This window comes from Pelmatolapia mariae, linkage group LG7 (genome assembly GCF_036321145.2).
Source record: "Pelmatolapia mariae isolate MD_Pm_ZW linkage group LG7, Pm_UMD_F_2, whole genome shotgun sequence".
NCBI classification, from domain to species: domain Eukaryota; kingdom Metazoa; phylum Chordata; class Actinopteri; order Cichliformes; family Cichlidae; genus Pelmatolapia; species Pelmatolapia mariae.
The window spans coordinates 19217129-19233596 of record NC_086233.1 but is presented as its reverse complement, the minus strand read 5'-3'; the positions used below and the strand labels follow the sequence as shown (position 1 = coordinate 19233596).

The 16468-nt window shown below is 43.3% G+C and overlaps 1 protein-coding gene across 2 annotated transcripts in view; it reads right to left on the bottom strand.

Moving 5' to 3' along the window:
- The window catches only part of LOC134630713 (mucin-2), a 44791-nt gene that overhangs the window by 21179 nt on the left and 7144 nt on the right, over positions 1 to 16468 (bottom strand). The window contains exons 2-4 of one of the 2 annotated variants that reach the window (XM_063478284.1): positions 13093 to 13404; positions 9623 to 12631; positions 5772 to 5846 (exon numbers count right to left, since the gene is read on the bottom strand). In XM_063478284.1, coding sequence (XP_063334354.1) covers positions 5772 to 5846; positions 9623 to 12579 — 3032 coding nt within the window. In that variant the 5' untranslated portion in view covers positions 12580 to 12631; positions 13093 to 13404. Of the gene's footprint in view, positions 1 to 5771; positions 5847 to 9622; positions 13405 to 16468 lie in introns of both variants that reach the window. The other variant, XM_063478285.1, reaches the window with a different exon arrangement.

The window sequence follows — 16468 nt, the reverse complement described above, 5'->3', positions numbered from 1 at the left end:
TCCCTGTTATGATAATGGAAGAGAATTGTCAATGTTTAATGAAAGCCTTGAGGCTACATACAGGTTCAGACATATCCTTGTGTACGTGAACATAAGAAGTTCATCTATAATTAGTTCACACATCACTGTGTTTCAAGGGGAGCTCTGTTAAATATGTGCACATCGGGGTGCAGATTTTTTTTGGACAAGTGTCTACTGATTTGCATACTGCATGTATAGTGCAATTGTTGATTTGCCTCAGTAAACTGTGCATAGAAACATGTTGGGGTCATGGTTCATTTATCTATTGAAGGGAATCCAGTGCTGTAAGTAGCAATTGTTCCCACTAGACACCTCTCTGATGTTCCTCTCATCCTTCTTTCCTGCTGCTGCTATACCCAATCCAGAGTTGCCAGTTTGCACCACTTCACCTCATCCCCATTTAGGTGTGAAATGTATTTATATTCAAGGCGGGGGGGGACGGAGAAGTGGGGGCAGAGCAGAGGAAGTGACACAAGCAATCTGTGGGAAAAGGCGCCTCTTTCTGATGCCTGTAAAATAGCATATTCCTCTGGATAAAAGCAGGACAATGAGAAGCTGTCGGTAGCTATGGGCCACAGTTAGGAACATGTGGAGAATATTTGAATTGGACTGCTATGCTCTTCTGGGCCAGATGAGAAGGTGATTCAAAGGCGGTGGAAAGAAACGTGAGACCGAGCTGTGAAGTGGCACTCTGGCGATAGGGAAGGAGACAGAAGAATATTACAGAGGCCAAGAGTAGTATGAATGAGGGCTCTATGCAACACAGCCCACAACTCTTAACACTCACTTGAGTTCCTGAAAAGACACTATGAATTTTCTTACTAGGTTCTTCACTTTAGTGTGCTTCTCTTTATTCCCTTGTTCAGCCTTTCACAGCTTGACAGAATCACAAAAAGGCCACATGCTGGTTTTTTTTTTTTTTTTTTTAACCAATCAATTTGTTCTCTCAATCAATTAATTCTGTCTGAAACTCAGCTTGCATTGTGCTGCATGTTTAATCATGCAAGGCATGCAGAGCTGCTCCATCACAGAAATCCACTGGACAAGCGTCTCTGGCAATCATCCTCCACCCATATCGAGCCAACAAAGAGATGACTCCAAGTCTCCCCCGGCACTATTATTACTTTTTAAAATCTTTTAAAGCCGTTGTGATGAATTCTTGATGTGGATTAATATTTCACTGCACACAAGAGTTAGACATTTGTGCAGGGGAAAAAGAAGAAGAAGTAAGAGAAGAAGGGATGGGACACTTGCCAAAATTTTTAAAAAAGGAGAAATTGAGATGCATCAAGAGTCATCCGCAATTCATCTCCCACGCCCAGTCTCCAGACTCTCTTATTCTCAGCCGGCTCTCTCTGGGGTCTATCACAATCAAGGGACAGCGTGCGAATGTTGGGCCAGTGGAGCTGTGCGTCAGGAAGCGCTGATTCACGGTCAGTGTGTGGTGGGATTGGGGAGCGAAGAACTCTTACTGTAGGCGCTGTCACAAAATGTTCATCTCAAATCATCCCGATGGATCAGTCTACAGCCCGATTCTTACGAGACACGCAAAAGAAATCCTCTGTCACCACCGTGCCTGGGCATGCATATGCATATCACTGATGTGAACAGGCACTCATTGACAATTGTTTAAAGAGTCTGACTAGGCTGTAAATGAGAGCAATGGAGAGAAAACAATATGAGCGTGGAACAAGGCCACACACAAGATTGGCAACAAACACGAGTGATATCTCCGTGGATAAAAGTCAGCGAAAGGGAAAACAAGAAAGGCAGAAATGCTTCCTCAGCACTCCTTTTTTCCTCAATTATCTGCTGTTCACTGAAGGCGACGAGGGTTTTGTTTTAAAGAAAGGAAAAAAAGAGCAAACTTTAGTAGACTCATAGTTCAGATGAAAACATATCGTCCACGGAGTCATTAATCCGTCTCAGAGTCGCGGCCCATCAAGCTCCTCCAGCGAAACGCGTGATCGAGCAATAGACAGAGCCGTTGCAGAGATAAAGCAGCAGAGTACAGATCTGATTAGGTTGCTGTCTCCGTACACTCCACGGGGATTAAGCACAACAGCTCCTTGTTAGACCTCCCTACTTCATTTCATACAGCACATTCGCCATTAGCAAAAAGAATAACAGGGAGAGAGGGGGGGGGATCACAAACGCACTCACTAATTAACACTCCTGCATGGCCACACAATCGAATTCACATTTTAATATGCAGTTAATGTGCCACTGGTGCTGGATAAATAGCATCAGATACATCATGCATTATTCGTCCTGTAAAATGAGACCTTAAAAAAAAGGCAGAACAAATGAAGTGCTTGTTTATGAACCGTGTTTGGGTACAAAATGCTCAGAATGTTACTCTCTGTAGCCACTAGAATCTACATTTGCATGCTTAAAGTGTCATTAGCATTTTTATATAAGCTCTGCCGATGTCCTGAGAAACTAGAGAACAAAGCCCTGTGCGCAAACACACAAAGGCATGCTTAAATACACATGTATCATAACAACTTTGTGCTTAACATATTCATGATGTTGTTAGGTGTTTATTTTTTTTTTAAAGAGATGCTTATCATATCCAGCTTGGTGCCTGCATTAAAGTGAGGGTTAGATTCTGTCCTTTTTTTCCCCAAATTTTACAATCCCACTCTTACACATATCATTACGTAACATAACTTTTTCCTAGACAATAAGTTGGATGTTTTTTTTCTTTTCTTTGTTATTTCTGATTGATTACGCCTCAAACTGCCCTTTGGTAACCAGTAATTAAATTTAAAAATGTCATTGTCCTGGTCACAAAAGCAAAGTCTGAAAAGAATAATATGGATTTTCTCGACCTTTGAGGCAATCAGGAGAAAAAACACTTACTACACAGGATCAAAAGTGTAGAGTAATTGCTGTGTTTGAAAACTGCAGACTCTCTACTAGAATGTATCATTGCATTAACTCTTTCCACCTGCAAGCTGTAAGCCAAACACTGATGATTATTGTTAATTGGATATCAGGATCACTCAGGACAAATAAAGAACTGTATCTTTCAACTCAATTTTGCTCAGCAACGCCAGGTATAAGATTTAACTCAAAACCTTTCCTTAAAACTGCAATGGAAGAAAAATCAGATTAAATGTAGATGAAATCTATGTGCATTAACACAAAAAATTACTATGGTTTCAGCTTGTGTCCATACCAGAAACAGCTGTGTGACACAGCCAAAAAAAAAAAAAAGCAAAACAAAAAAAACAGCACTTTGAGTGCAGTGAATCAAAAATGCAGAAAATTCCTCTTTTCTGCCGCTGCCCTGCCAGTGCTGGCACTAGCTCTGCCTCTGTGCCTTTTAATAATCTGGTCGCAATTTAGCAGGTTTGAAACATGAACATTACACTGCATTATGCAGTGGAGGCTGGGGGTCATTACTGGAGGAAGAAAATCATCAGGAGAAAAATCTGCATTTGTGTAGTTTCTTGCCTTAGACCCTCACAGAGCCACTGAGGTCAGTAGTTTGAACTTTGGACCCAAACGACCAAAACATACATACATACATACATACATACATACATACATACATACATCGCAAACAACCTCTGCTGGCTCCTTTTCGATGTGGCAAGCATGCAGCCACTTTTATCAAAGGCTAAGCACCAGCACCACATGCCTGAGGAACATGTACGAGCTGCCGGCCAACAAACCAAAACAATGGTTTGATTGTAACGCTATTGACCTGTGAGCTTATCGCGACCCTTTTTATACAAGTACTTATCTGATCCGTGAAAAGAAATACTCTTTATTTCGCTTTGAAATGAATCTCGGTCACATCACTCGGCTAAAATTTGTTGTGTCTGACTTGTCAATGACAAATAGTCTTGCACAAAAATTCTGAAATGGAATTCATTTTTCTGAATAAACTCCCATCTCAGCTTTTCAACTAGATTGACAGAGTGCGGCGTGCTGAGCTGGGCTTTTCTTCGAAGGCTAAGATTTCAAGAAGCTTCTTAATTGATGAAATCTGCCTTGTCAGATTTCAGGGCTTTTCCATCACTCACTTTTTCAGGCTACGCTTTATCTTCACCTTCTTCTTTATTGCTGCCAACTTCTCTTTTTCTAAACTCGGGTCTACTTGAGTCGCGGAGAAAAGAGAATCTCCCCCCCCCCTTTCAAAGCAGGAAAATCCTCTTGTCACACATGGAAAGAAACATGTCGACTCGGCGGCAGATTGACTGATAAGTCCTCATCTGACCATAAAACCGAGGCTTGCGATGTCATCTGCAGGTCGCAGTATTAAGTCAAATATTTCAGAACTGCTACCCGAGAGAAAAAAAACTGCGAAGAACATCCCAGAGTGATAACTTTTGAATCTCTCTTCTTTTTTTTACTTTAACATTAGGAAGTGTCGCTGCTTAAGACATTCCTAAGGAGTAATGTGGCAATATTTCAAGATGAACCCCTATTTAGGCTCCAACTCAATCACTTTTCTTATAGGCCTCTTCTCCCTCTTTTCTTCTTTCATTTTTAAATCTCAGATCTTTTCTCTTAGATCTCTCTGCTTTTTATTTTCTTTTTTGCTTTCTTGTCCTCAACTGTCGCCCCGACTGTCTTTTCCATGTGTTTTGACGGAGGGGCTCTCCACACACAGTATAAATAAATTACTGAACACAATCAGATTAGGATAATAGTTTGATTGAATCATTTATGTGGTTTACAGTAACTAAGCTTCAGTTATAATGCCATTTGCTTGATAATGGAGTTAAGGTCGAGGATACGTCGCAGCTACAGGAAACACCTTATTAATGGTGCAAAAATAATAAATAACAAATGAGCGAGTGGGCACGGAATCGAATCACTGGAAGTAATCAGTCTGAGGTGAATGCATGTCACTTTTCACGGCTCCAGACCACAATTAAAAAGACTGATGATGAATCTTGTCTCCTTAATTGAGTTATCCGTTCACAGATTTATGAAATAATTTCTTAGCCCCCTTCCGAGGTGTTTAAATGAAAGTTTTAATAATCAGAGTACTGCTTTAATCCGGCCATAATCAAATTACATCCACGCATGCAAGCACTCTTGTCACCCCTCCTATCCTATCATGGGTTTCATTTCTCCTCTTGTCTCCTCTCTGAAGGACCCCCTCCCCTCCCCCACAGTTTTTGACATGTACAAGCAGGAGACATGGATTTCAATTTTGTCACAATCCCCACTTTTCTGTTCTTTTTTCACCCTCTCACAAAGTGTGAAATCCTGTTTGTTAATTGACTGATTTTAATTCAAATCTCAGAGCAGAATGATTCTGGAGTCACTCTATGTGTGTGTGAGTGCCTGTGTGTGTCTAAAAGAGACATGATGAGAGTTGAAAAATGAGAGGAGCAAAAAGGGAAGTGGGAGAAAAAATAGTGGTTTGAACACAGGTGCATGACTTAAGTCTGTGTTTCTTGTTTAGCCTATTAATTTAGAGGAGGAGCAGGAGAATGATTGCGATTAATGCAGCTCTTATAAATGCGTTCAGTGATCAAAACTGGCAGCGGTGTTTATGCATCGAGTGGCCATACTCAGAGTGCTTTATATCCGTCCGTGCTGTCACACAGAGCAGAATGGCAATCCTACCAAGCCATAAAACTGAACTTCTAAAATCTGATGTGACTCAAAGTGACAGCGTGATGCACATAACTGTGCACCGACACAAGCTCTGTGCTCTCGGCGCTCACGTGTGATGCAAGCAATAAACAGTCAGATTTCCAAATGCGTATACATCCACGTACCTGTAGATGATGCACGCGCAGTCCCTGCAGGTCCCACAGTTCTCAATGTCCTGTCCGGTTCTGTAGGAATGTCTTCTGTTGAGAAGCACAGAGATGACATATCAGGGGAACAAAATAAAAGAGGAATGCTTTTGTGTTTGTGTGTTTGTGTGAGCCCACAAAGACATATTGAGGTTATCGTTTTTCCCTCGCTGACTCGAATTTTTGGCACACGAAATCCTGAATATAAACCAATCTCCTCCCTGAAATCACCCCTGATCATTTTTTAATGAATGATACCCCTTCCAACGGGCTCGGTCGGTTACGTAAACCATGAGTCACTATATCACTCCAGGCATAAAATAATGCTTATGAGGTAGAAGTCAAGTCTGTGTGCACAAGGCCGGGGACTGAATTTAAATACTGGAACATGCAAGATGTGTCACTTTATGAGACAGTAGGCTGTTCAGTCACATGTTCAGATGTCTTCAAAGGGCTGGCATTAGTGTTAACACTGTGATTTGGATTACGCTGCTCAGACATCAGTCAAGTCTTTCCATGGATTCACAGACACGCATCCCTTCCTGTGTATCCATGATTTTTTTTTTTTTTCGCGTCCCCCCCGCAAACATGTACTATTTTGGAATGATAAGGCAGAAGAAATTACTAAGCAGCTTACAATGTAGGAAGCAGATTAATTAAAGACTTGATGAGAATGGCAAACGGGTTTACACTAAAGAGGCATGGAGCATCTGAAACCACTTGATGACAATCTCTCCCGCCTGCTGCATACATGCATGAGGAACAAGGCTTCGCGAAATAGGTGCGCCCAAACTCCCATAAGCCTCCCCATGGTCTGACATGAGATCAGTTCCTCAGCATATTGAGAGCTGACACTTGCCTGACTGACATGAGACGTCGTAAAAATAACTACAGATGCTCCCCTGCTTTCTGCTGTGCTCAATCTGGTGTTGCGTTTTCCTCTTTCTGTCGCTCAACCTGCCGTTTTAGCTTTTGCCTTTTTCACTCCAACCAAATTTATATTGTGTTCTGTCCACAGAGCTTTGTATTGACACTATGTGCAGTAGGGGGATTGGCTATAAATAGAGGAGCTTCATCACAGCAAGGCTTAGGCACAACAACCATCTATCTGTAATATTCAGAGCACACGATGCTGGAAAGTTATTACTGCTGGGCTGTGGATATTCCCTTTTTGGTGAAGAATAATCTGCCTACAACAACCCACTTGTCTGCTCCGTTCCATGAGAGAAGAGACAGTCTATTAGTGCAAAGCGCTGTTATGTCTGGCTTTGATATCTATCCATCTATCCATCTTTCTAAATTTAATAAAGGCTGAGCGATTGACTGTTAAAAATTAACAGATGGCTTCTCACACTGTGCTTGGAACTGTGCTGCAAGGCTCTGGTAGCCTTGGGTTTACAGTTCCATTAGCCCAAGGGTTGCAGTCATTTCACATTTACAGCTTCAGTTGTGGGATAGCTCCTCTTTTAGCCCAGGGCTTTCACACTACTTTTAAAACCAAACAAGCCCTTTTGAGGCTCTTGATTTAACCCCAGGCAGCAGCACCTTTCACACTACTGGTAACACTACCTTTGGAAACCACCTTGGGCACGTGGTGCCAAAGAACAATGGTGTGATCCGGGGCCATCTTCACTAGTGTGTGAAATTTCTAGAATTAAATTCCAGACTGTGTGATTTTTTAAAAAGGCCAACAGCCCTTTTTAATAGCAAGCTCAGGAAATGAGCTAGCTTAGACCAAAGGCCATGACTCATGAGTCTAAGCTAGCCTTTGCAAAATCCCACATTTAAGTTAGCCCAGCGCTAACCAGAAACCTTCAAGCAGTTCTTCAGAAGGCAGCAGCAGCAGTAAGAATGCTATTATGTTGGTTGCAATTGACAAAAGGGTGATAATCATTAAAAACATTGCTGATTACAAAGGTCTGGAGTCAGTATGCAGGCATTAGCTTTTGCTTGAGAACTTTTCTGTTCTTCTGCACTACAGAAAGAACATTGCTAAGGCTTTATACCATTTGCAAATATTTGGGCACAATTAGGCAAATGACTAAGCATAATGGTCTGCAGTTTATTTGTTGTTAAAATAGATAATGCCTCTACTTGTGGAACAGTCCATCAAACCATTAAAATGTGCTGACCCTGCTGTCATGTAAGATCTGCGCATGTATGTGTATTGCATATTTTTAGAGTTTGGGCACAACAAGCTTCGGTTGTTCCCAGTTGCTTTGGCTCAATTCTTTAATAACAGTCAAAACTGTCACAAGCAATATCTGAAAACCTTCAGCTTTAAATGTATGCACATCAAAGAGAGTATTTCTCTTTGTTATTGTCTGTTATTTAGCATTTGCTAATATCTTTTAGGACATATAAGCAAATAACTAACAACCTTGGCATGTCTTTGTAATTAAAAGCGGACTTTTTTGTGTTTTTTTTAAATAGTTTTGCACTTTATTATGTATGTCATTAAATGCAGAATAGTCCACCAGAAAACCAAAATCTGGTGATCCTGGTGTATGTAGATATTTTATAGAGCTTGAGAGCAACAGAGTTATAACAGTTTGTTAACACTGAAGAGCCAACTCATTTTATAGGGCAAGCAGCCTGCCATGAATATAAGAAGATCCAGGAGAGTGCAGAGGACGGATGCGGCATACAGTGGTTCTTTCTCTATTACACTGAAAGCGAGCACATTAGGTGTGAGGTGGCTGAGATTCTGTGGCCAACAGAGTAACAGGATGTCCAGTGATTCCAGCACTGTTTATTGATGTAGAATACTACGTGTCTTGTTTCCACGCTATGTGCTTAAAGCGATGATGATCTATGTGGTGGTGGTGGTGGTGGGGGGGGTGTCTTTGCAATTATGTTTACATTTTACGGTCTGTTTACTGTAATTTACTATGTTGTATGATAATTGCAGGAAATTTTTATTCATCACATTACATGCTAATGTATGTGTACTTTTGCTCTACAAAGTATGCAATAAACACTGCATGATAAATCATCTGAATTCACTTTGATACACAACAGCACTCAGTTATCATCAGGAAAATAAGCTGAGTGCAATATAGTCAATAGAAACATGTAGAACAAAACTTTTTAGGGAAATTAGAAGATGAGGAAGTCACTTGTAGAGTTATTTCGACCAAATACTGAAACATTCTGATAACTCTGGTTTACACAGTGTCAAATGAGCTTGTCATTTTTTGGCAGGAGTAACTTATTCATTGAGACAAAAGCCTATTCTGAATGGTTCGGGCCAAGTTACAGTCTTTTGCAGGCTAACTATGGGGTTTTTTCTATGTTTGAGAGAAACTGTAAAATGTCAATTATCAGTTGTTATTGTGGCAAAAAATACAGCCAGTAGATCATCAACAAATATGCTTAGTAGTACATTATTGCTTTATAAATCAGATGAACCCAGGTGCATATGAGACTTGTGTTTTCTCTTTGTTTTCTATTACTGTTGATATGAAGTTTATTGTTGACTTGTTGTTTGGTTATGTTATAGTAATGCCCCAAAGTTACCAAAGTCTCAAGTGAAGCACTTAAAGATCATAGTTTCACTTTAAACAGACTTGTTTATAATAATCACAATTTAGAAGTCTCAATTTTCTGTGTGTTATTCATGTGGCTTACATAAACTAAGTCACTTTCTGTCAACCAGTGATCAGAAAGAATGATACTGCACCTCCTGGCTTACTAGTGGGTACAGCAGGGTGCGCGTGATCTGTGGGTGATTACAACTGATAACAGTCATTTAATGGTCTGATAACATTCAAAGCAGGTTCACTTTTTCATTATGTAAATTGTCTCACTGAAATTAAATATAGCCTCACCCATCTCTCTCAGCTTCCTTCTTCTCAAGGTCTTGAATGACATCCAGCAGGACCTTAATGGTGTTCTGGCTGGTCTCCAGGACCCCCTCCAGGCTGTGAAGTTGAGTCTGCAAGCTACGAATATCATGCAGGGGGCCATTGGGACTCAAGAGCTTTTCTGTCACCCTGGATGGGTCCAATTTACACCTGGCCCCAGACACCAACCCTCCCAGAATTTCCTGGACCTGTCTCAGAGTATCAGCCTGGGTGGCAGTCAGGGGCCCAGCTGTAGGCCGCCCCCCAGAAGCAGAGCAGCCCCTGGATCCAGAGCATCCCTGCTGATTTGGAGGGAGAGCGTGTTGGCTGTTGGGGGTGTTCGGCCTGACGTTGGCTCCTGAGCAGAGCATTTTGTGTAGCGCCCCAAGCTGAGCCTGGGCTGAGCTAAGACAGCTGGGCTTAAAACAGGCCTTGGCAGGAGAGGAGGAGGAGGAGGACTGCTTCTCTCCCTTCATCACAGCAACTGGCGGAGTTTGAGCTCTGTGCTTCAGAGAGCTGGCTCTCTCACAGAGCTTTGGTGAGTCTTTTATATCCTCCTTTTTTTCCTTCTCTCTATCTTTATCTTTGTTGCTGACCTTGCTGTCTGCCCTGAGCATTGGTGTTCGGACTGCAGGACCTGGCGGATCATTTCCCTTTTTTCGTGGTGTGTATGGTGGAGGCGGTGGAGGAGGAGGTGGAAGTCGAATGCCCCTCTTATCCTGAGCATTGTACGGGGTCTGAGAAGGGGGGGTGTATGGTGGTGCAGCACGAAATGTGGAAGAGTACAGAGGAATGGCTTTAGTTGGTGTTGCACATTGTTGAACATTTGCAAGAGTGGACGCATAGGTTTTCACAAGCGGAGGCGGAGAAGTGCAAGATTTCAGTTTTGGGACGGGGGAGGAATAAGGGGTTATGCCTGTGCAAGCAGAAGAGGTATTTTGCAAACTTTGACATGGGATGTTGCAATGAGAGACAGTTTGAATAACTGTGGCATAAGAAGGTGCAGTTGGATTCAAGTGAGGTGCATGGGGACCAACTGCATGTGTAGTTGTGTAATATGATATGGATGTGCAAGATATGGCAGTTTGAGTAACAAATGTACAGGGAGTTACATTTGATGAAGGTGTAGCATTTGATGCTGCTGATGGTGGTTGATGTATTACATTTGGGGCAGGGGTTGGCTGTTTGGTGAGATCAGCAGGAGTTATAATGGGTGTTATAGTTGGGGTAGGGGTGGAGCGGGTTAACTGAGGGGATGACACCACATTTGACATAAGGGGGGTGCAGTTTTGGGTGGGGCATGGCGATGCAGCTGAAGAAGCACTGGAGCAGACCACGGCTGTGCTGGGTGTTGTTGGTGGGGACACAACAGTGTAATAGGGGACTGGGAGTTGGGTAACAGTAGGTACAGAAGTGGAGCAAGGAATGGAAAGTGCTTTGGGAGGAGGTGGGGTTGTGGAAGCTAACTTGGCTGGAGAAGTACAAGGTAGCTTTGTGCAGTGCTCAGGAGTTTGTATTGGTGCACTTGTAGGTGGGGGAGATGTACAATAAGGCACAGTAGTTGTTTGGGTAGTAGGAGGGTCTGGAGTCACTGTTGGGGATATAGGCTTGCACAGAGTTTGCACTGAGCTGGTTGATGGTATTAAAGGTGGGGAAGCAAACGGGCTTTTAGTTTGTGTCTGTGTAGTGGAAAGTTTACGATCAGGAGAAGAGTGACTGGGAGAGCTTGTTTGCATTTGAGCGGTACACTGTTCAGCATTCAGAGGTAGGGTTGGATTGGTACTGGTGGTCTGAATTTGGGTTGTGCGTTGTTCCTCACTTGAAGGTGGAGAATGGTGATTTTCAGTTTGACTCTGGGCAGTGCTGTACCTTGAACTTAAAGGAGGGGATGGGCTCTCAGTCTGAACTTGAGTGGTACAGAGTTTGGTATTTGAAGGGGGTGGGGATGGACTGGGACTTTCAGTCTGTGTGGGAGTGGTGCAGTAGTGCACTTCCTTTCCGGGATCACTCGTTGTCCTATTTAGACGCTTTCTCCTCCTGATCGCTGAGGGAGTACTGCTTCCCTGACGTTTGGGGCCATCTCGGCAGGATATAGAGGAACAGTGGTATGGCTCAGCATTTTGAAGGACTGAAGGGGGGCAGCTGTGCCTTGAGGTTTTTACAGCAGACTTAATTTCTGTCCTTGATACTTTAGACCTTCGTTCCACCACAGTTCGCTCCCCTGGGCCAGGAGGGCCATTCTGATCTTTGGACGCAGGTAACAACACATGGTTGTGAGTAAGGAACTCGTCTTGAGAGTCATGTTCGTCATCCCCATCCACCCCAACTGAGTCCCCAAGGCTGTGGCTACGAGTGTGGGAGGAAGGGAGAGATTGGGGCTTTTTCAGGCATGGGGAGGTCTGAATGGCTGTGCTGGTGCTTGTACTGGGCCTGCGTGTCATTGGCAAGGTTAGAGAGTTAGCCTGTGGTGGTGCCCAGGTTCGACGTGTAGGACCAGGTGTCAATGGATGAGGAGGCGCTCGAGCTAAAAAGGCAGCCACCACCTCTATAGTGCTCGCCATGTCACCACGCACAGCCCCAACCACAGAGGTTTGGCCAGGTAGATCCTTGGTCTGTGGCCTATCCCTGTCAGTCCATGGCAGGGGGGACCTGCTGCTGTGTTTGCGAAGAGGATGTGGACTGTCACAGTCTTTGGCAGGCTTCTGATGGCTATTGTTTTCCCCTGTTCCACTATTGCCACTGCTGCTGCTACCATCCTCCAGGTCTTTGAACCGGACCTGGTGGGTGCGGTTGCGGCGCCGCTTGAGGCGACTTTCGATATCGGGGGAGTCTCGATTGAGAAGCACAGAGCGCACGGTCATTGTCCCAGGTAACTTGTCTGCCAAGCTGCTCTTGCCATTGGTCTGGCCTGTGAGCAAGTGGTCAGGCTCTTTGCTCACCATTTCTCCAGCCTCTCTCGCTCCCACAACATCCACACACTGTGAAGGCAGGTTGCTGTTGTGGAGAATCTCTTGTGTTAGTATGTCAACAAGGAAAGCGATCGCTCCATTACTATATATTCAGTGTAACAGTGAGAGATCTATACGATTGACTGACTACGTTTCACTTTCATCCCAGAAAATACTGTAGATGTAGCAGTCTCTATACAGTATTGCATTTAGCTGCTCAGCTCATCTGTACACCAAGGACTTCCTTTGCAAATAAGATTGTCCTCAAGAAAAGATGGATTACCATTTTCCCAATTCAAGGTATAGTATAGATATCTGTGAGAAAACTTGTCTTAAACTTCCCTTTAAAATCTTATATAAAAATAAATATATGCAGCATCAAATATTCTTTAAAATGTCCATGCTGTTTCATGTCTTCTGAAGTTGTACATGTATTTTTTGCCTCTTATTCACATTTCTCTTTAACTTTCCAGCAAGAAGAACTCTTGCAGAGGCCAGGGAGGTTACCTGCAGATAAGTGGAGAGGAAGGGAATGCAGCCTATCCTTTGTCTGTCCATCACATTGGCTGGTCTACTTGGCAGCCTCTCCTTCTCCACCTGCTTTGTCCCCTGGGCCCTCACGAGATTGGATGGCCAAAGTACGGGATTGGCTTGACTGCATTCCCATAATGATCTGGTCTTTTTTAACTTTTTTTTGGTCTCTTCTGCTTCCTTTTTGAAATTTTTTTTTATCACTTTCTTTTTCTCTCTCTGCTTCTTTCTTTTCTCAGCTCTTCTCTCCGTGACTCATTCTCTCATGGTCGAAGGCAGCATGAGTTCCTAAAGAGAGGAGAAAGATAAAGAGAGAGACGAATAAGAGACTGTAATTGTTTCCATATTATTGTGCTTCAGTTTCCATCGAAACACAATGTGCTCGTTCCTCCGGATAATGAAGAAGATGTAAGATAGGCAGCTATTTTGAAATGCATGAGAGCGGGGGTCAACACAGAATGGGAAAAGGAGACATGAATTCAGAAAAAGTGCTGAAAGGATGGAGGTTGGAAAAGAGAGAGAAAAAAAGGCTCGGTGTATCATCAGCAGTGGAGAAATATAAACTGAAAACAAGTGAAAAGAGATTGTAATTAAGGCCTATTCACACTGGCCAAGGGGGGTGTATAATGTTTCATTCCTTTTTTATGCTCTTTCCTCTCAGTATTGTTAAAAGTAGCCGTGTTTTAGTGACAGCAATAATTTTTGCATTCGGTATCACTTCTGCTCATGGGCACACAGTATGACTGTTGTCGTATTCCTTGGATTTCTCTTTTTCCCTCCATGTTTTACAGTCTGTTGCCCTGTTATCAGTTCTTGATGATCTGCCATGGTGACATCCTCTCTGATTCATCTGGTCATTTTGTGACAGTCTGTCCGCCATGCTGCAGTTAGTAGTATGTTCTCGTCACCCCGATTCCGTGCTCTGTTTTTGACGATCTATGGCCTTGATACATGCAGTATATATCACTTCATTTCCTGTCTGCGAAACAGGCAGCCGGGCGTGATGCTGTCATTTGCCTTACACGATCTATGGATCTGTTCCTCGTTATCTCCTCGTGATAGCCTCTGACACTGACAGGCTCGGGCTAATTCTGTTGTGCGAGTGTGACTGGCTGTTACTCTGTTCCCCTCACCCCACCCACCCTCCCATCTTCTGTGGGAGGGGTAATTAGTGACTCTTTCACAGCTCCCAGGTTATTTAGGGAGAGAGATACCCGAGGGGCTGCCACTTTTATTTACATCCACTGTTTTGCTCGCTTTCCTCTCTTTTCTTTCCACTGAAGAGGAGGATCTTTGGCACAACTGCCCCCCCCCCCCCCCCCCCCCCCGTCAACCCCTTTAAAAACATGGTTATTTGGATTAATCATGATTAAAGTCACAGCAGATAGAGCCTTGAGGGGAAATATCAACCATGCACACTGTGATATATTAATGGATTTAGAAACGAACCGCGGGATTCCTTCTCATTTTACTTTCTTATCGCCGCCATGTATACAGATGAGGCGCTTAACTATGAATCACCCGGAAAAAACAAATGACTCTGAGTTGAGGTACACATTTTTTCAGATGCGGGCGTGGGTGACGGTGCACTACGGAGGCTCAAAAACACAAGCTGCGGTTCATCTATAGCATAGAAACGTCTGTTCATTTGACCTTGATGGTGATTTCTCCTTTCCTCACTTCTCCCTGGATAAATTAGTGGTTCCACCTTTCCTGTGTTTTTCATTAATATCCAATTTCACTCCGGTCGTTGGTCTACCCATTTCTTGTACGAAGCAGCCTTTCAACCTTCACCCTGACAGATTTCCCTCTATGTATCATAGGGCCATTACCCTTACTCATTCTAGACGTGTCACCCTGAGCACACCTTTCTTTCATCTTTCTCCTATCTGGCCGTTCTCCTTTTTTTACCCACTCTCAGCTCTATCTTTCTATCTTTATTTCCCAATCTACAGAATGCTTTGCAGCAATCTCTTCTGCTGCCTCTTTTTGTCTAGTGCTTTCCACAGTTCATCTCCCTCACTCTGCAAACTACCCTCGGATCAAAATTTACGCTGACAGTTTAATGAATCCCCCTCTTAATGCTGCATGGGCTTACCGCTAGGGCTGAGGGCAACCCTTTTGCACATGTGACATTTCCATGTTGAGCTTTATTGGCAGACAAGAGATAAATCACCAGGGAAGAGGTGGAAGGTGTGCAGTGGCATAATCCTAGCAAGGGTCATAACTCTTAGCAGTTATTATTTAGGATGTACTATAGTCTCTTTGCTATCTGCTTACGTCTCCAAGAAGGTTTTGCTCCTATTCTCTTTCCTGTGTGTGTAGCTTCGTGTGTGTGTGTGTGTGTGTGTGTGTGTATGTGTGTGTGTGTGTGTGTGTGTGTGTGTGTGTGTGTGTGTGTGTGTGTGTGTGTGCGCATCATGAAAATGCTAAGGTCACATCTGATCATCCCGTGCTAAGCTGTTGTGACTCTTAGAAACGCATCTGAACATTCAAAATAGAAGAAGTCAAGACTGGTTCCACAGATATAATAACATTCTGATGATTTCAAGGATACTGAGAACTGTATCCATGCCAGTAGCACACTTTTGGGTCCAACTATGCAGAGGGGATGGGAGGTGTCATGGATTGGATTGTTATGTAAAGACATGTCAGATCAGATTGTCTAGGCACGCTTAAAATTTGTCAGAGAGGACCGCGATGAAGAGGAGGCAGAAAGAGGAAGAGGAAGGAGAGGAGGTAGACATGCTGGGATATATTTAGAGATGCTATGAGACACATAGCAAAGCAAGAGGAGTAGGAATCGGAATAAGTAGGAGGGAGGAAGAGGCGGAGGGAGACAGACAGGCAGAGGGGGGGCAAAAGCAGGAGGAAGCAACCCCTGGCAGCAGAGGAAATGTCATGGTTAGGGTTCAGTGAAGTGGTAAATCAGGAGCATCAGCGTGTCAGGGCATTTAAGGGAGAAGTGGAGAGGAACTAAGAAAAGCTATATGATCAGCTATCGGTCCTGTAAGCACACCGAGGTTATGAGTTATACCTGTGCTTTGTCACAGAAATTTACACCACGGTCGGCTCAGAGAAGAGATGCAAAATGCATAAGCCGTTTTGGTGTTTGTGTTCTTGTCCAAAGAGATTTCCAATTCAAGAGCAGCTCCTTGGGAGTTGCCTGCAGATGACTACTTTGTTAGGTAAGCACTGAGTGTAGTACAGCTCAGCAATCCCGCAAACAAAGGGATGTTCAGTTTTATCTAATACAATAAAACCAGCAAGTTTTAAAATGCAAATAAAAGGCTTGTGCATGCATGCGCAAATCAACAGCATAGAATTATATATAGGTTTAACATATTATTAT